Source organism: Hypanus sabinus, chromosome 12 (assembly GCF_030144855.1).
Source record: "Hypanus sabinus isolate sHypSab1 chromosome 12, sHypSab1.hap1, whole genome shotgun sequence".
Classification (NCBI taxonomy): Eukaryota; Metazoa; Chordata; class Chondrichthyes; order Myliobatiformes; family Dasyatidae; genus Hypanus; species Hypanus sabinus.
In genome coordinates, this window is record NC_082717.1 from 38,445,435 (window position 1) to 38,465,674 (window position 20,240).

Genomic DNA, 20,240 nt, shown 5'->3' on the forward strand with positions numbered 1-20,240 from the left:
TGCTAGCCTTTCCCCACCTGCAAAGTTCACCATTATTCTACAGCAGAGGAAAGGCTTCAGCAATTAGAATAATCATTTAACTTTCAATCAGAAACAAGGAGAAAAGCAATGATTTATTTCAGTTCGCAGGGTAGGCAGGGGATAGTTGACTTGGCCATCTAAGGGATGTCTTGGGGTGGAGCCTCCTCACTCTACCATTGGATGCCCTGCCACTGGGTGCCAGAAAGTAGAGTGCCAGTGAGATTAGTTGGAAAAATCTTATCCACTACATCATCACCTGATTTCAGAGTAAAAAGGAAAGCATGGACAGTGAAGGTGCAACTCTACTTACAACTTCATTTACAAAAAATTTCCAAACAGATTCTAGATGATAGGTCTAGTTGCACCATGATGTGGCAAGTGTAGTTCACTCTTGGACAACCCACACTACAGTCTGTAGATCAATGCTACATCCTTTTTGATTAACTGATAACATGTGGCTTACGGTTTCAAGGTCCTATTTCTGCTTTTTCAAAGATACCTTACATAAACTCCCCTCTCCTATCAATTTGTTCTGAGTTACTATTTAATGGTTACAATTAGTGAAAAGTTTTCAAGCTCCCCTTTGGGAATATTATTGGACAATTATTTTGGTGCTGCTATGCATTTGTCAGTCTCTTGGGACAGGAACATCACTGGCAAAGCCAACATTTATTGTCCAATCTTGATCTCCCTTGAACTGTGTGGCACCTTAGTCCATTTCAATGATGGACCAAAGAATTAAAAGTTTTTTTTAAAAACAGGGTGAGATTGGGGAATATTGATGTTCAAAGTGTGTACTTGTACACATATTACCACAAGTTCACACACCTATGCAGCAAGTTGGAAAGCCCAAGGACTGCAGGTTTCCTCATTGAAGGATATTAATGGTCTTAATATCAAACTGGTAGATTCATGGTCACAAGTACCAAAACTAACTTTGCATTTGATAATTTGTTTAGCTGAATGAATTCAAGTTCCTCAATGGTCCTTGTGAGATGTTAACCCATGGGTTTGGGTTGTTTGTCCAATAAATAAAACAAATATTTTTTTTGTGATACTTTGTTGTTGTTCAGTCATTTGGTTGAGTCCAACTCTTTGTGACCTCATGGATCATAGAGTTTTCATGGCAAGATACAGAAGTAGATTGCCAGGCCTTTCTTCCGCAGAGATACAGCTGCTGCCCAAGCTGGGACCCAGCTGGGTTTGAACTCGTGACCACCTGCCTGAAGTCCAGTGATGATGCCACCACACCACCAGCCAGCCTGTAACTGCAAGTTGTGATACTTGCCAGCAACAAAATTAGGATAGCACCTTTTCCCACAGATTTCTGAAGTAATATGTCAGTACTTCATGCCCTGAATCTATTGATGTATTAAGTCTCTTTTCAAAAGGTTTGTCTCATCTGCAATACACACATAAGAGATCGCCACACTTTGCAGATGGCTATTAAATTAGCACAGAGGCTACACAGCAGTGAGCAAATTATTGACATTGACTTCCTCAACTTGGAGGGGAATACGCAAGATTATGTCTACGGAGTGCAAGGCAGATTTCACCTAACTTGGCTGACAAGAGATAAGTTAGAGGCTTCCACATAGAACTCCAGCCTTGGATTTCAACTCCTGTTGTAGTTTGGACTGAGGCAGATGGGTAATCTGCAGATTCCTTCTGAATGAGATTAACTTCCAAATCTCCTATATGGTTCCCATCTGCCTCAAGCCCAAATCAGTAGCAACTTCTGGTTGGCCGATGGGCAGGAGAGGGATTGCAAACAGTAATGGACTCTAATTGCAGATTTTGTGCCCGAACAGCAAAACAATAGCAACCCAACGTCAAGCTCCTTCCCACCCCCCATTACACCAAAAAGACAACCATACTAAAGGAAAGTTCCTCCTGTAAACTGTATGTGTTGATATGACCTAGCATCTGCAGTGTACTTTGTTTCTGTAACATGGATTTTGTAATGAAGGAAAAACCAAAACCTCTAAAGCTTCAAAACATTGTTTATTTTCACAGCAACAAGCACATTGAATCATTTTTAGATGAACCACTACATGATAGAAGTTATTATTTTCTAAATTACCAACAGCTGAGAACTAAACATACATTTTAAGTCACCCCGTAGTGCTGGTACCTAGCATTGTGATAAGCTTTCGGATTGGCCTCAGTCCATGGGATTGCTGAAGGGAGGAGAGCTCTAAAACCTAGAAGTACATTTGTACTTGCTGGAAAATTTATGAATTAGAGACCTTCATATAACCCTGGGAGCCAAAGCTGTCTTATCAGACAAAGCTACTGGAACAACTGATAAGGATCACACAGGGCAAAAAAAAGAGATTGAGACAGAAAATGCAACAAAATATCAGAAAATTGGAAAAGGGGGAAAAGGAAGAAATCATGTGAATGAGGGAAAGGTGGGGCGAAGAAAAGATGACAGACTGAGAGAAATGGAGGGACGTGACTAAAGTGTGATAAATTAAACACAGACTGAAGGCAAAGGACAAAGGGGTCATATCCTTCTTTCTATTCAAGAAGAGTGTTTTCTAGATTTAGCACATCTCTCAGCAATGTTTTTTCCTCCTAATCAAAAAGGCACAGAGCAGTTAATTCACATTACCTCAATGGTGAGTTCTGATTTGGCACAAAGTAGGATTAATTGCCACCAGAAAAAAAAAACACAACCTTCCTGGCACTTTCTCACAAAGAAAATGTTTGTTATATTTATTGTAGTGCTGAAAATAAACTTGGTGTGATGACAGGCTTCAATCAGCAAGAGTACGATGGATTTCAGACAACTCAAAAGTCATTGGAACACCTGCGCAGCTTTGCAAGGTAACTAATTACGAAGCAAGGTAACTACAGAGAGTCTGGCTTTATTTCATTTCTGTCTGACAATGAATAGCCCTTCTGTCCTTTCCATCCCTCACTCTGAATCCACAATCAGTCATCACTCAGCTCCCTCTCTATACAGCTGCAGTGAAGCACTAAGCGACAGATGCCCAATTCAAATCAAATAACCGCCTAGCAGCCAGAAAGACGGGACAACTTGACTGCAGTAGACTCAAGATCTGTCCGCAAGCCAGACCTGTTCAGGAGTTTTTCTTCACACCTACCAAACATTTTTATTTTGATCTATTGTGCTTTGTACGAATATCATCAACTTAACATTAAAATGTCACATAGGAAATGCAATCTGAACTTTTTGGATGCTTAATTTTTGTTTAAAGACATAATTGCAGAAGTTGAAAAGATTTTAATTCTTTTTTTTAAATCCCAAAGTTCTGAAAGAAACAAGTCCTCAGGTAACCAGTACCCTGAGGTTTAATGCTGACTCAACATGCCTAAGGTCATTAAGTATACAGAAACATTTGAAAGTGAGAGCATTTCTAATGAATGCCTTTCCAAAACATTCCCCCGCAAAAAGTCTTCTTGATGCTCACAGCCCCGTGAATTTCCAGCTAGCCCTCCAAGTTTCCTGTAGTGCTCATAAAGATAAGTTATGTAATACTAAGATAGGCATTCTTACTATGAAACTAGAAAAAATATCACCTCAACTCAAAGCAGGCACAGTCTGAAGTGAAAGGTTTTCATGTCAGTGTTAGGGAGTGTTCTGGACTTAAAGTATCTGAATATAGCCGATATTAATCCAAGCAAGCACTAAACTTCAATTCTTGTGGCAAATTGCAAGCTGTAAACTGAAGTTAAACTGGCCGCAGACAAAAAATATGATTTACAAAATGGTGGTCATGAGATGTTTGCACATGCATCAGCCAAATGTTAAAGCAACAGGATTGCTAAGACAATTGGCCTGCATCAAACAGGCAGCCATGGGTTTAAGTTATCTGTACCATTGTGACTCTAGTTCAAGCTCGTAGACCAGAATGATGCCCCTTAGCATATCAAATATGATCATGATGTTAGCCAATCAATAGTTGGAATGTTTGTGTACTTACAGTCAGCCCTAGCAACATTAATCTGTTTTCAGAAGCTTTTAGACATTGTGCGTCAATTAATTTCTCCCAGCAAAGGTGTTTGAACATTCAGAGGTATCTCCCACTGTCAATGTGCAACTCAAAGCAAGCATTGTCAATCCAAAATATTGAAGGAAACAATGTCATTGTAACTATTGAAATTGTATTACATTGCCCACAGTTATCTTTGAACTTAAGGTATAAAGATTGTGAGGTATTTTTGAACTTGAGAGACTCTTCTGCAGGAGTACCTAGAAAAATCCCTGCTTGTTGCAATGACTTCCATATCACCAGCTTCAGGGTCTCTCTGGTAACTTCAGTCACAGTGGGTGTTTGCAGTTTGCCTTTGTGCCCCATTTAAAGAGTGAAGTGGATCCCAGAGTGATGACCAACGACATCTGAAGGTCAGGCAGACAGGAAGTCAGTGTGGTAATGCTGCAGCTGGGAGGGTGGCCTTCTAATTCAGGAGTGCATGACAAAGTGAACAAACCAGCATGAGAACAGTCTACAGTGAGCCCAGCAGGGCCTTGTCTTTTACTGGACACATTAAAATAAAAAGTTAAAGCTTTTATATCTATTTTATAAGCAGTTTGCAGTGATTCCTTGAACACCACATGCAAAAATAGAAGCTTCACCCATTCTTACCAACTTACAGATGGCTAATTTTGTAGTGCAATGATAGCTATCATTCTTTCCTCTATTAGAGGTTATGGGTTCAAATCCCACTGCAAGGAGTCAATGCAAAATGTCAACAGTACTCCAAAGCTGCTATATAAAAAAAATGAGGATGCCATTTCTCTTAGAGTAATAGAGCACTACATCTCAGAAACAGGCACGTCACAGATCTTATCCAGGCCAAACTGTTATTCTGCCTAGTCCCATCGAAATGCACTTAGACCATAGCTCTCCATACCCCTCCCATCCACATACTTATCCAAATTTCTCTTAAATGTTGCAATTGAATCTTCATCCACCACTTCTGCTGGAAGCTTGTTCCACACTTACACCCTTAATCTAGGGCTTCTAGATCTAGTCTCACCTGATCTCAATGGAAAATGTCTGCTTGCATTTACCTTAGCTATACCTCTCAATTTTATATGCCTCTGTCAACTCTCTCATCCTTCTACTATGCTCCAGAGGTAAAGACCTAGCCTATTCAACCTTCCCCTATTACTCAGGTCCTCAAGTCATGGCAACATCCTGCAAATTTTCTCTATATACTTTCAAATCTTATTGATACCTTTCTTGTAGTTAGGTGATCAGAATTGCACACAGTACTATAAATATGGCCTCAATGTCTTACACAACTTCAACATAACATCCCAACTCCTGTACTCAGGACTTTGATTTATTAAAGCCATTGTGCAAAAAGCTGTCTTTACAACCCCATCTACCCGTGACACCACATTGAACAAATTATGTATCTGTATTCAGAGAAATCAAAGCAATGTGCTGCTTACCCTCTCCACTGGGTACAAAGGATTACACAGGACTACAAGAAGAATGTTTACATCTATTATCGTGCCAAGTGAGACTTCACTGTGCATAAACTGGCTTTGATGCTTACATTTCAAAATCTGCAGAGTACTGTAAGAAGTTATGAAAGATGTCACATGCAGTTTTTAAAAAATGGTGTATTTGCCTATTATCAGAGGCAGACAGGGGCAACTTGTCCAATTGATGGCACACAGTACATAGTTTTAGGCTTAGTAGACTGGAGAAGACCAACTCACGTTCTTCTGCTTCTCATTGGGAAGAGGCAATGCTGAGAAATTCAGCCTAGCTGGAAGTGGGGTGCAAAGCACTGCTGGTCCTACACAATGCATTTATTTGTTACCAAATGGGTTGAACTTTTAGGCAAGATCCCTTTCCTGGCAGTTTTTATGCTCAATTAGTGTCAACTAGCAAGCTGTTTCATGCACAAACAGGAAAGTGATACCAATCCAGCATCTAGACCTTCCCCACTCACCTCCACCCCCGATGGCAAACATACAAGAAGAAATTGCCTCCCAAGGACTGCTAGGTTATAGTATGGATTTTGTCACTAAGAAAGAAATAAAACCACAAAAGCTTCAAGCTGTTATTGATTTTCAAAGCAACAATCAAAAAGAACTATTTTAATAAGCTGCCATATGATAAAAGTTAAAGTTATCAACAGTACAGAAAAGAACATACATGCAAGGTAACCCCATCGAAACACATACCAGGGTTAAAACATGTGGCCATTACTTTATAATTATTTTTCTTTATACTCTGCCTCCATACAGCTCAAACCACAGACTCTTTCATCACAGTGCTTTGAATATTTCAATCAATGAGACAATCTGAAATGAATGAAAGTTCCCCTGCCCCCTCTATTTAACCTGGAGCTCAACTATAGGAAATATAACAGTTAAAGTATCTGAGGCCTTCTTACCAGAGATTTTACTTCTTGTGACATTCTGCAGATATAATCCACTCTTGAATAGATACAGGACTTCCTCAAGCTGAGCCAATGTCTCTTCAATGCCCCAGCGCAACTCCCCTGTAAAAACAAACATCTTTCTGTCAAATGCTTTCTTGCTGTTTCAATCACTTCCACTTCATGGTCAGCTTTCCCCTTTTCATCTCACTAACAGTTATAGTGTGCAGAATTCACCTTGAGCTTCTAACTCCAGTCCTTTCACTTAAACTGTGAAATATCAACCATTTTCTCCTCCTCCAAACCAAACAACCCTAAACTTTACAAATACAATCATAAATGTCATTTAACCATTACTCTTAAATTTCATTACTTGCATTTTTTACTCCTCTTGTTACTGTGTTATAGGCCATTTGTCTACAGAAAGGCAGATATGTGTTTGCATTCCATGTTGGCATCTTCAGAATACCCCAAACCTGATTATCTATGGCAGTGCTTTCAAAGCACAGTTACTTTTAATTTTAGGAAGGGTGATGGGCAATTTTCAATCAACTTGGCTAACACACAAAGCTCCCAAATTTAAACAAATAGGTAGAACCCTGATCTTCAGTTCTGTCCAATGGCACAGAATGAGGTAGGAAGCAATTTCTGTAACCTCCAAGACTTGAAGTTCCTGATCTGAGCTAGGACTCACAGAATGTAGGCACTCTCAACAGAAGAGCGAGAGCAAGGCAATACACATTGGATGATTAGCTCCTACATTATCCTTTTTCCCTAAATGCAACATTGCATTTGACCAGGTCATGCAAAAATCTGTGATGTGGAATAAACAAAGATTATTGGAAGTAGCCATGCATAATAACTCCAACAACTTTCAAGGCCATACTCTAGAGTAATAACAAAGTCAGAAACAGAAGATACTTTTGGCAAACACAACAGTTAAAAACTTTCTTCTGAGTGCTTTGTCTGTAATGAGCTTTTACAATTAGTGACAAATGGAATGTACTTGGCAGAACTGCATCCTCAGAATGCCAATTGATAGTTCTACAGCTGTTGTGTTGTTAGCAAACAGAATGAGAGAGCTGTACATCTTGCAATGCCGCTATTTATTCATAATTATGAAAATCTACAGGAAGAAGCCCTGGTCCCATGCTGTTTCTCATGTTGCAGTTGGAATACACAAACCCATCTCTCAGCCAGGGGTACAAGGGGGCCTAAATTATCCCAACTGTGATCCTTTGCCAAATCAACCAACCATGGTGCTTTTGAGGTAGGAAAAGTAATGAAGAGAACATTTTGCTAGACTACCACCACAATAGCTCATCCTGCTGTCCACCTGGCTGAAAACCGGATGATCACTTTAACAATTAATTTACTCTGTCAGACAGCCACGAGTCAGTGCCTGAGCTAAAGGTATAACTGCTTTAAATCTTTGGGTTTTTTCCTTAGGATGTTACGCAGCAGGAGGTGGAGACACTAATGACAAGATGCATTTATGGTTACATTGCAAAAAATAAACCGTGAATGGACCTGCTTTGCAGTAAGTATTGTATGAAATACCAAGGCACTAATCCCTAGATCCATTTACTGTTCCACCTTTCAAAAACTGAATTCAGGTAGCAAGTTATACATTTTAGTTACTTAATATTTTGGGGATAAAACCAAGTTGAATGAGCATGAATGGCGATAACTAGCTATTTTCAAAAATCATAAAGGAGGACTAAAGTTTTATGGATTAATAAATCCCATAGCTCCCACCTGCAGTGTGTTAAATGGTATTTACCTGAGACATGAGCTTGTTCTTTGTAGGCAACAGTTGTGTGGATTGTTTAAATTATTAAAAGTTTTGTCAAATATTTATTCTGCAAACATTTGTCTCATAAGGAATGTAATTTTCTGTGTATATCTCACCAATTCAATTGTTTTATTTCCAATAATATATTGTGATCCTCTACATGCAATGCACTGCAGTTTATTTTGCTCCTATGTAATTTGCTTGTACATGCAAATTCCTTTGAACTACAAATGGAAACCCTTGTTTGTTCAGAACACAATATGAATAGCACTGGTTGGATACTCAGAGGTAAGAGTCTCAAATTCTGTTTTCGTCTTTCAAACAATAGAAGCAATCCTTTGTAGAATGTCTCCTGTGAAGAAAGTTAGCCATATAACAATCCATTTTGCAAGTTACACTTTCTTCTTAATTGCATAAAGTTTCTATTGAAGGCAAAGGTTTTTGAAATGCGAGAAATGGAATAATATTATAAACCGAAGTTTCCAATGCAGGAAGTTCAGCTCTCTCAGTTCTGTGCTTGTCCTTCCAGCAAAGAAATTCAGCAAAACTATACAGTACAATGAAGCACTTCAATTTTCAAATGATTATTAATTTCCATGTGGTGAATTCCACTTTCCATAAAAATCATATTCCTAACTCCCCACTTGGAACAGTTCCACTAAATACACAAGCAGGTTTCTCAGTCAGACAGCTATTGTTCTTAACCTCTAATATAAACATGGCCCCTGATATATATTGACCACAGGACCTAGATACCTCAGATTTGTGCTTAATTTGTGCTAGCCTTGCCCTACCAACATATATATGGAACTTCCTTTGGTCTTTCAGATCTGGTTAGTCCCACATTCCCATTTTTTCTGTACCCAAATGCCTGTACATCAAAGTTTTACTCCAAAATTCATTCAGAAAATCAAGACTCAGGTTAGAATTTCTTTTCTAATTCTGTCACTGATTTTGCTCCTTAATAACAAACTCCCTTAAAGTATATTTTTGTCCTTTTTTAAGGGCATGCTTTCTAATTTATCCTTTGGTACTGATATTTTCATCATGGCTCAGTGAAACTTTCGAAACACTTTTTCCTGCATCAACAATAATAAATGAATGGAACTTATTGTCAATATCCTCTGACATCCAAATTATATGAAATGTAAAAGAATACATTCAGTTTATGTGATTAAGTATAAATCAATTAAACATGTCTGACATCGTTTACAGCAAGGGCAAGATTAAAATGTTTAAGTTGATGAAAATTGCACCTTTACTCTTTTGCATGGACTGGAGTCTAATGATTTTAAAATATTTCTAAAAGTACTCTTTTGTATTGATCAAAGTCAGTTGCAATATTTTTTTTTAAATACCATACCTGTAGCATTCACGACGTTATCCAGTAATGATCGTAGACTCGATGGGGCACTGTGTGGCAAAAGATAGGTAAAGAAGAACCTGCAACAGAGTATTGAGACACATTAGGTATATTTGAAGAGGTAAGAGATTTATTTTCCCCCCATTCCCATTTGTGACTTCTCCTTCATTTTGAAGCAATCTCAGCTCAATTACGCAACCTGTTTGCAAGCATGTACCAAACGAATTGTTGGATTAGGACTGGTGCCAAAGAGGATACTAATTCCACGTGAGTGACTGAGGTTAAAGTTATCAAGGAAGAAATTCAACATTTTCAAAAGGTGCTAAATGAGTGCTACAAAGAAAACAAAGAAAAAGCAGTTGGGTTGGACAAGAATGATCACTCGTGTCCAAACTCCTTCAATATTGGACTAAGCAGCTCCATACATCCTCCTCAGAAGGTGGTAGTGTGGAAATGCACTTGTACTCAGTTACCACACCTATTATATACCCCTCTCTAGAAGTTTTCCCATTGAAGTCCCTTTACGTCACTGAAACCGAGCTATACCCAATCAACCAGGCATGTTTCCAGAGAGTGTTAATATTTTTCTGTCCAGTGAAGACATGGGGGGGTGGTGGTATAGCTGGCTACCCATTCACCATCATTCTTTCACTTGACAATGAAGAGAATTTCCCACAATGTCTTCAATTTTCAACTTCACTGAATTACAAAGCAAGCAAAGCTGGGACAACACTCACATGATTATATTCCAAAAGATTAGATGTAGGAGAAAAAGAACAGGTGTGGATTTTTAATGAGCCATTGTGAATGAATCACTATAATAGAAACCACTCAACTTTTGTCTCCACTGGAAAACAAACACAAAATAACAACCATTGTGTCACTTCCAAAAAAAACTGAATCAATTTCCAGGTAAGGTTTTCCTACTCAAGCAGCATCCCACATTTCAGACAGATGGACAGTGTGTGCTTGTTTACTGTCAGTTCTGGAGAATTGTTAGGTTAAGCTGGCCCATTTTCAGGAGCTGACCATCCAACTTCTAGTTGAGAACAGGTAGATGAATAGGAGTTGAAAACTAGTCTTACTAATGTCGCAGTGTGCAATAAGACTAGAGAAATAGCAAATGAAAGGACTGGTTTTTAACTTTGCCTTTCACTGAACAGATGTAATGGTACCATGTAAAGATTCCAACAGAAAAACTAAATAAAGGGAGGAAAATTGCATTTTACAGTGTCTTTCATAACCCAATAACTTTGTAATGCACCACAATTGATTAAAAACTTGATATTCATAGTCCCTGTTATAGTATAAGCAACTAGTTTGTGCACAGCAAGCTGATTAAATTGCAAAACATAATTAAATATATCACCAGATCATTTGTTTTAGTTACTGCCTGAAAGATAATTATTTGCCAAAACACTAACAATACTCCCTTCCTATCAATGATGTTTCCAACTGAATTATTAATCATTAATTTCCACTGGAGAAGACACATGGATTCTGTTTTAATACCTGTGCTACAGTATACAGTGCACTCATTGATAAGAGTTTAAGGCTGTTGAGAGATTATAAATTGCTTATGGCCATTATATTATGACATAGCATTGCCATTTAATCAGTGCATAATTTAATGATTGATTCGTTTTACACCCAGATTGTTCAGAACATCAAGTAGAAACTTGTAGGTCCTCATTTATATTACTAAGAACTGTAAATGTCAAAGACAAACTCATATTAATGGCAGAAATACAAGTGCACTGGATAACACCACAGGTATCCTGTAGCATAGGTGATAAACAGACTTTACATGTCCTCTCTAGTAGAAATAAACGATTCATCATTCAGAGGCCTTCACTCATCGTCACCTTTACTGAAATTCTAGAGATCTAGGATCTCATAGAGCTAGTTTTTGTTGTACCACATCCTCTCAACAATGGTCTACCACTGGATATATAGAATGTTCTATGTTGAGAAAGTTATTCTGAAAGGACCTGAATGGATTAAGGTGAATCTATCAGTGCATTTATCTGAATATTATGAGTAGAATATGAGAGAACTATGAAAAAACATTGGAAATCATTGCAAACATCATCATTCATTGCTTTGCTTCTCTTGTCATAATAAACATAAAGTATATCATCTGTGGACATATTATCCCTTCTGAGAACCACAAAATGTTGTCAATTACACAAGTCCTTTACAAAGTGGAATGCAGTTTCAAAGCAATTTTGCATAGTGATGAAACTGACAAATATTCTGTTTCTGGCAATGGTGGTAGTTGCAATCTGAGCTCACTAGCATGTTCAGCAGTGAAAGAAGCAATTACCTATAAGCGTTGTAGAGATTCCGCTTTTCATTCATCCTTTGACATATGCCTTCCAACGAGCAGGTTAAGGTGAAATTTCGGGCAGGAAACTCCATAAAACAATCACTGTTGCTCGAGCACGGCGTTTCGTTGATGCTGGCGTCGTCCAAGTCCGTCACTTTGAGTTCACCATCAACGATGACAAATTGGCGAGGGCGGAAGTCTAGCAGCGTTACTGAGCCAAGAGGAGAATGGGCCAAATAGTGCAGTAAGCGTACCAAGCTCAAACATATCTGCGATGAAAGTAGCACAAAGTACAGTCACACAATTTCTTCAGCGTTAAAGTAAAACTCCAAAATGACACAGCTCAGTGAAATAGCCGTCAGCTATTCTCCATTAAACACGTGCGTAAGGAATGAGTTCCCCTGAAACTGGGAATCAAATGCAGCACAGAAACAGTCTCTTCAGCCCAACTTACCCATGCCAACAAAGTAGCCTACCTGAGCTCGTCTATCTGTCCATATCCCTCTAAACAACTCTCCCACTGTGTAATTAGCAGAGACAGGATACAGACTGCAAATTCTTGTTCTTGGCCAATGGAGAAGGGTCCAGAAAGAGGGGGGGTGGAGGCCGTTCAAGAAAATAATTCAGTTGGAGGAGAAATGGGATCTCAAGGTGGGAAGGGCAAGTGTACAGAGTATTTGGGTGCAAGGAAAGGAAGGAGTAATATGCCTGATGTAGGGGCAATGTATCGAATGACGATATACAGCAAGATGGGAGAACGGGGCTTGGGAAATGTTTGTTCGCGTGTGGGGCAAATCAAAAACCAAAGGGGTTTCTATTTTTAAGATGATTCAGAAGTCACATGGTCATGAGCCAGGTCAGAATTATCTCCATTCTGCAGCACTTCAAGCCATGTGGAACCCTGCTCCTGCACGACCCCAGAGCACCCATGTGCAACTGAACTTAGAGGATGTCATCGAAATGTATATTCTATACCATTCGACATCATTGTGCATGTCCAGCCACCCCCTGTCCATAGGTGTATCATATGCACAAGCAACTAAACTGATCTATGCAGCAATCACTAGACTAGGAACTTCTAGACCATGGTCTTTTGAAGCAGTCTACAAGTACTACCAACATGTGAATCAATTATATAGGACATTTAGCCAAATCCGATTCCATGAAGCCTATAAATCTGCAATGGACAATGACCAAAAGCAGCAAGACCGACTAAATTTTCTTCTCCATAATAAAGCAGGTCTGATGAAAATGTTAGTTCTACATAGACTGCAAATTGCACCTGAGCTGTGCTTTTTTTTTAATAACAGTGCTGTATCATACAATACATTCACATCACACTTTCCTATCAGATGCTATCTTCAAACATTCAGTGAAATATAACACTACGCAAAAGGAAAGTTCACTTTGATAACACTAAACACAAGAACTTACACATGCAGGCCAATTCAAGACAGTGGTGCAGGTTTAAGTATCAGCCCTTTGCTTTGTTCAGTATCTTTAAATTCACTTTATTTAACATTTCCTGAGAACTTAATATACAAAAGAAGTAGGCAGTTTTAACAAAATGTTCTGATGGGAAAGAAAAATCACAAATCTACAAACGTTTGTAGTAAGCTGCAGAGGGTTGTAAATCTAGTCAGCTCCATCTTGGGTACTAGCCTGCAAAGTACCCAGGACATCTTCAAGGAGCTGTGTCTCAGAAAGGCAGAGTCCATTATTAAGGACCTCCTGCACCCAGGGCATGCCCTTTTCTCACTGTTACCATCAGGTAGGAGGTGCAGAAGCCTGAAGGCACACAATCAGACTCAGGAACAGTTTCTTCCTCTCTGCCATCCAATTCCTAAATGGACGTTGAACCCATGAACACTCTCTCACTTCTTAAATATATACTATTTTTGTTTGTTGCACGATTTTAATCTAATCAATATACATATACTGTAATTTATTTATCTTCTATATTATATATTGCATTGAACTGCTGCTGCTAAGTAACAAATTTTACAACACACGCTGGTGATATAAAAAAAACAGATTCTGATATTCAGTGATTTACTGAATACAATGATGGTGCTCCCACCACCCCCTTCATTTGAGGTCTACCAGAAAGCCAAATGCTGGTGTGACAGAAAGAAGGTTTTCGGGAGCATGTACAGTAGATAAAAGAATACCCCTTTCATCAGCCAGTGTTTCCTCCATCAATGAACTCTCCCTCTCTTCCAGAGGGAGGGCAGAATCCTACCACCAACAGTTTAAATAGTTGTCCGTGGTATAATGAATGAAAGTGACCACCTGACAGGGAGTACAAGAGACTTGTGTGAATAAAGAAAATAATCTTTTCTTACACCCCCCCCCCCCAAAAAAAAAGGAGAGCAAATTAAACTTATCCTTAAGTCTAAAATCTAGTTTGGAAATGAAATGGCTTAGACATGGTGAGCTTAGACAGAATTAGTTATGATAAATTAAATGGAATGTGTAACATTATATCATGTCTCTTCCTAAACCAAGTGGTGCATCCAAGCCTGATCCACAGTGAACCCTCCCCCACAAGGCAGATTTCACAGTCTCCAACATCAAATGAAAATATTTTAACAAAAATACACCTATGACAAGATACACTAAGGAAGACAAGACATAGGAAAAGAATTAGGCCATTCAGCCCCTCTGCTCTGCCATTTGACCATGGCAGATTTATTTTTCCTCTCAACCCCATTCTCCTACCTTCTTCCCGTAACCTTTGATGCCCTGTCTAATCAACGAACTGTCAGTCTCAACCTCCGCTTTAAATTTACTCAATGACTTGGCCTTCACAACTGCCTATGGCAATAAATTCCACAAATTCACCATCCACTGACTCAAGAATTTTCTGCTCATCTGTTCTAAAGGGACATCCTTCAATCCTGAGACTGTGCTCTCTGGTCCAAGACTCTCCCGCTATTGAAAACACCCTCTCCATTATCACTCTACGCAGACCTTTAATATTTGGTAGGTTTCAATGTGATTCTCCCTCATTCTTCTAAACTTCATTGAGTACAGGCCCAAAGCCATCAAAATATCCTCGTATGTTAACCTCTTCATTCCAGAATCATTCTTGTAAACTGCCTCTTCACCCTCTCCAATACCAAAAAATTGTTCCTCAGATATGCAGCCCAGAACCACTTGCAATATTTCAAATACATTTAGAAAGCCTCATTATATCATTGCCATTATATTTTAGTCCCCTCAAAACGAATGCTAGCATTGCATTTGCCTTCCTTACCCCCTACTCACACTGCATGTTAGCATTTAGGGAATCCTGCACAAGTCCTTTTGCACTCGATTTTTGAATTTTCTCCCCATTTAGAAAATATTTTACACCTTTATTCCTTTTAACGAAGTGCACAACCATACACTCTCCTATGCTGCATTCCATCTGCAACTTCTTTGCCCATTCTCCTAATCTATCCAAGTCACTCTGCAGACTCCTTTGTCAACAGTACAACCTATTTGCCACCTATTTTTGTATCATCCACAAATTTGGCCTCAAAGCTTTCAATTCTGTCATCCAGATCATTAACATATACAGTACTGTGAAATGCTTATTCCCTCTCTTTGCTTCCTGCCAGTCAGCCAATCTTCTATCCATTTTAGTATCTTCCTATAATTCCATCGACTCTCATCCTGGTTAGCAGCCTCATATGTGGCACCTTGTCAAAGCCCTACTGAGAATTCAAATAAACAACATCCACTGACTCCTTTGTCCATCTTGCTTATTATTTCCTCAAAGAATTCCAACAGATTTGTCTGGCATGATTTGTATTCCCTTAAGGAAGCCATGCTAACTTCAAACCATTTTATCAAGTATCCCAAAACCACATCCTTAATAATGGGCTCCAACATCATCCCAACCACTGAGGTCAGGCTAACCAGCCTATAATTTTGTTTCTTCTGCCTCTCTTCCTTCTTAAAAAGTGCAGTGACATTTGCAATTTTCTAGTCCTCCAGAACCATTCCAGAAACTAGTGATACTTGAAAGATCATTGCTAAAGCCTGCACAATCTCTTTAGCTCTCTCTTTCAGAATGCCGGAGTGTAGTCCATCTGGTGCAGGTGACTTACCTACCTTCAGACCATTTAGCTTCCCAAACACTTTCTCCTTATCAATAGTGACTACACCAATTTCAGCCCCCTGACTCTTTCAAAGTTCTGGCCTGTTCCTAGTGTCTTCTATGAAGATGGTCATCATTTCTTTCTTTCCCATTACTACCTCTGCAGCAACATTTCCAAACGGTCCAATGCCCACCCTTGGTTCTCTTTATCTTTCATATATCTGAAAGATCTTTTGGATTCCTCTTTTATATTTTTGGCTATCTTACCATCATGCTTCACTGTTACTCTCCTTACTGCTTTTCAGTAGCTTCTGTTGGCCTTTAAATGCTTCCCAATCCTCTAACTTACAATATTTTTATTGCTATATGTAGTCCCTCTTTTATGCTTTTATTCTGTCTCGGACTTCCTTTGTCACCCCCAGTTGCCTCATTCTCCCCCCTCTTTTAGAAAAAGTTTCTTCTTCTTTGGGATGAACTGATCTTGCACCTTTCAAATTGTTCCCAGAAACTCTAGCCATTGCTGTTCTGCCAGTGTCCCCTTCTAAACAACTTCGGCTGGCTCCTCTCTCATGCCTCTGTAGTTGTCTCTACTCCACTGTGATACTGATACAGCAGATTTCTCCCTCAAACTGCAAGGAAGCACGTTATCAATGTTTGAACTATTGTAGTGTTTCAAATGGTAAGCCTAGAATTTATTTTTTTTTTAAAGGGAAAAAAATATTTCATTATGCTTAATCAAATGAAAATTGGTTTGATTTGATCAACAGTTCCCCAACTAATTGTAAGATTTTAAAAAGACATGCACGTTGACCAAACACTGATCAAAATTCTAAAAGAAAAAACATGTCCAGGAAACAAAGTTCTTTGGCAGCTGAAAAACTTCTCTGCTTTAGTGCACTTTTCATCCCTTCCCTCCCCCGCAACTTCCTTTGCACTCAAAGCTCCAAAGATAATCATTACTTACTCGAAATCTCTCCTCCCATGAAGTCTGTAAAAGCTGAATCATCTCCAAAGGGGACCCAAGCTCTGTAATAGTGGTTAATGTGTCAGCGATGTGACTGCTATCCTGGTAGCAGAATCCATAGAGCTGCAAAAGGGAAACCCAAAAAAAAATCCAGAAAAGCAATATATTAAATTGTTTAATCAAAATTATTCCTTGGAACAACACAGACAATTACTGGTGATATTGCAGTGATGTACTACTGCAGTGATTACTAGATTTGTAAAATGTGACATTTGTATTTTATTTTCATAAAATTTACACCAGAAGAGGCTGTGGCCACCTTATTTTATCTCACTCGATCAGCATAATCCCCAGTCGCTTTTTTCAGTGTGTTTATCTAGCCTCCCCACAAAAGCATAAATACTGGTTGCGGCAACCACATGTTGCCATAGTGACTTCACAAACTAACAATTCTCTGGATGAAATTTCACCCTGCATTTTCTATTGTACTTCCTCTTATTTTGGACACTGCAAAATATTTTCCTGACATTTACCCTTACCGACCCACTGACCAGCAGATACAGCCCAACCTGCAGTCATTAATTCATTTGATGGCTGGACCTGTGGAGGTGTTGGCAACTTTCTTCCCATCCAGTTTCTGACTGTGCAACTGGAGGCAGGGAATGCTGCAACCCACATTTCCCAGCACACTGGCCAACTGAGTGGCAGGTGGACTCGGGCTGACTGAGATCCAAAGAAGAATCAGGATCTCTAGCTCACTGTGGGACCTGGATTGGTAATGAGCAGAGAATGCGCAGACATCTGGGAGACAAGCTACCATAAGCACAACTTGATCAGATGAATTCAGTGATTCCTTAGCATCTTGAATTGCTAATTTTAACTATTCTTTCATTGTGCTGAAAATATCTCATTAGCTATGTAGGCAAAGCACAAATAATAGGCAATAAAAAAAGTGACAAAGACGTCCAAAAGCAAAAGTTTCTAATCGCTTTGCTGACTTAGCTAGCCAACGAGATTGCAATTTACTTGACTGCCTCCCTGCACCTGCTTGCCAGAGCTTTTGGTAGTACATAGCTGTATTTTGTAGGGTGCATGACATTATGGCCTCCAGTTAGTGCCTTATGAAACAGCACCTGAAAATCCACCTAGAAACTTCTGCAGCACAAACACTGGAGATTAAATCGGGCCTTACAGGCAAGAGTATGCCAGAGCAAACAGTTAACTGCCCATCCTGATTTTTGCAGAGCCATTACTATTTCAAAGCCACTGCATCCCAGCGAATTCTCACTGGTTTCCCCAAACCCTCAGATATTCGCAGCGTCACCAAGAAAGGAAATTAATCTGAGATGGACAAACAAAAAATGTTTGACTTAAAATGAGAATCTCAGAGCAAATATATCCTCACGTTTCCAGTGGCTGTAGGAAATCTCCATTTCAGATTTGTTAGTACGGAACAAGGAGGATGTTACTTGGATTTACTCATTAACAGAACCTGTACACTGCCGGCAGCGTCAGCATTTATTGCCCATTCCTACAACTATCCCAGTATTGAGAAGATGGTTACACATAAACCACGTTGACTAGTTTGGAGCCGTTTCAAAAACCAGCCAAACGAGGTGGAGGAGGACAGATTTACTTCACAAAACACATTAGTGAAGCCATTGCTTTTTTTTTTGCAACGACCCAGTGGTTTCGTCATTACGTTACTGAGACTACTGTATTAATTTTTACTTAAATTTAAATTCCCATGCAGTCAAGATGGGATTTAAATTCCTATGCCTGAATCAATGGTCCAGTACACTGGATTCAAGTATATTAAATTAAATCCTGCCTTTTAACCTTACCTGCTGATTATTCCAGCAAACAAAACCTAATATATTTGTACCAAAATACTCCCAGAAGGGCACTTTCTGTTCCATTAAAAATGTTTATGATGGTCTTTTAATACATACTGTCATATTAGTTGCAAAGCAGTTAAAAAGAAACGTTTCAATGGCTCAAAGGATTTAAGTCCAAAGCAGGGAGGTTAAATTTAACTGTTCCCACTGGATGTGAAAAAATGCAGCAATCAATGAAAAGGAAAATTGGAAAGGCTGTATACTGGGTGGGGGATAAAAAAGTTAAACTCAGCTTCAAGTAATCCCATCACTGCACTATGAATTTAATTGTTCCATATAGAATTAACATCAGACAGTATTAGTAACCTCAGTCAGATTCTTTTGAGAGATGATAACCTTCAAGTTTCTCAGCTAAGGGTGGAAGTGTTCTTACTCACAGTTTGCACCTAATATCAGTGTTGAGTAATATCAAATTAATATCAGTGTTGAGTATATCAAATTTTAACATTGATTAGCGGAAAATAAAGCTTCCTCGGCCATACAAGGTGCCTCAAGTCAAATCTCATCAGCAGAGTATTCCCAATATTAACACTCGTTTGACATTCTTAGGTGTCTGCATTGGCAACCTTATTATCAACGATGAATTCTGGTCATTTACTTTACACCAAGCCAGAGCATTTCACAATCATTGTCATGATTCACAGTTTAATGTTCTACAAGTATTACTTGAATTTAAATATGTATCGTGCATTTGTACATAGATTCACAATGTTCACATCTGTGGTAAATTCTACTCGTGCGTTGAGAGAAAATATTTTTAAAAGGTTTAAACATACTTCAAAACTAATTTGCTCATGAGAAACAAATAGTTAAGTGAATAGATTAATAATAAATATAAAGACAGAGGAAATTGAGTGCTATTTACATATGGTATAATAAAATCAAACAATGTGACTATCAAATATTAAATAACAGAAAAAGAATAAAAACAAAATTTTATAAATGTTAAAGAAGTAAATTTTCTCCCATATTTATATGCATACTTTTGAATGCCAAGTACAAACTTAAATGTAATGTTAAAAGTCAAAATTATATCCAGCCTAATTGCTGGTGATTCCAGTTGTTTATTCTGTGGTACTTAATTATAAATCATTCTCAGACAACACATTTTATTTTGGCCCAGGATTTATCCACTTTCATGTACGACAAAGTAAGTTGTACATTGAAGGCCAATAGCTTTTTCAGAAAACAATTTGCACATCAAGTCAACTTCTGATTGTTTTAGTAAAAGGTAATTAATCATGTTTGAACAAGGGGATGACCTATGAAATCAAAGGTACTGAATTTACACAGTCTCTCTGTCAAACTGTTAAGGTTCTCCATTGTAACACGGCTTGCATTTTTTTTATATAGGTTAAATTGTCCACTATTGTTTCTAATAATGGCACACAGAATCTTGTAGGTTTTCATG

General features: G+C 38.6%; 1 protein-coding gene across 1 annotated transcript in view; it reads right to left on the reverse strand.

Annotated features, from left to right (window-relative positions):
* Positions 1–20,240, reverse strand: part of pkdcca (protein kinase domain containing, cytoplasmic a) — a 54,747-nt gene that overhangs the window by 24,601 nt on the left and 9,906 nt on the right. The window contains exons 2-5 of the mRNA XM_059985768.1: positions 16,932–17,054; positions 11,878–12,149; positions 9,552–9,631; positions 6,409–6,516 (exon numbers count right to left, since the gene is read on the reverse strand). Coding sequence (XP_059841751.1) covers positions 6,409–6,516; positions 9,552–9,631; positions 11,878–12,149; positions 16,932–17,054 — 583 coding nt within the window. The remainder of the gene's footprint in view (positions 1–6,408; positions 6,517–9,551; positions 9,632–11,877; positions 12,150–16,931; positions 17,055–20,240) is intronic.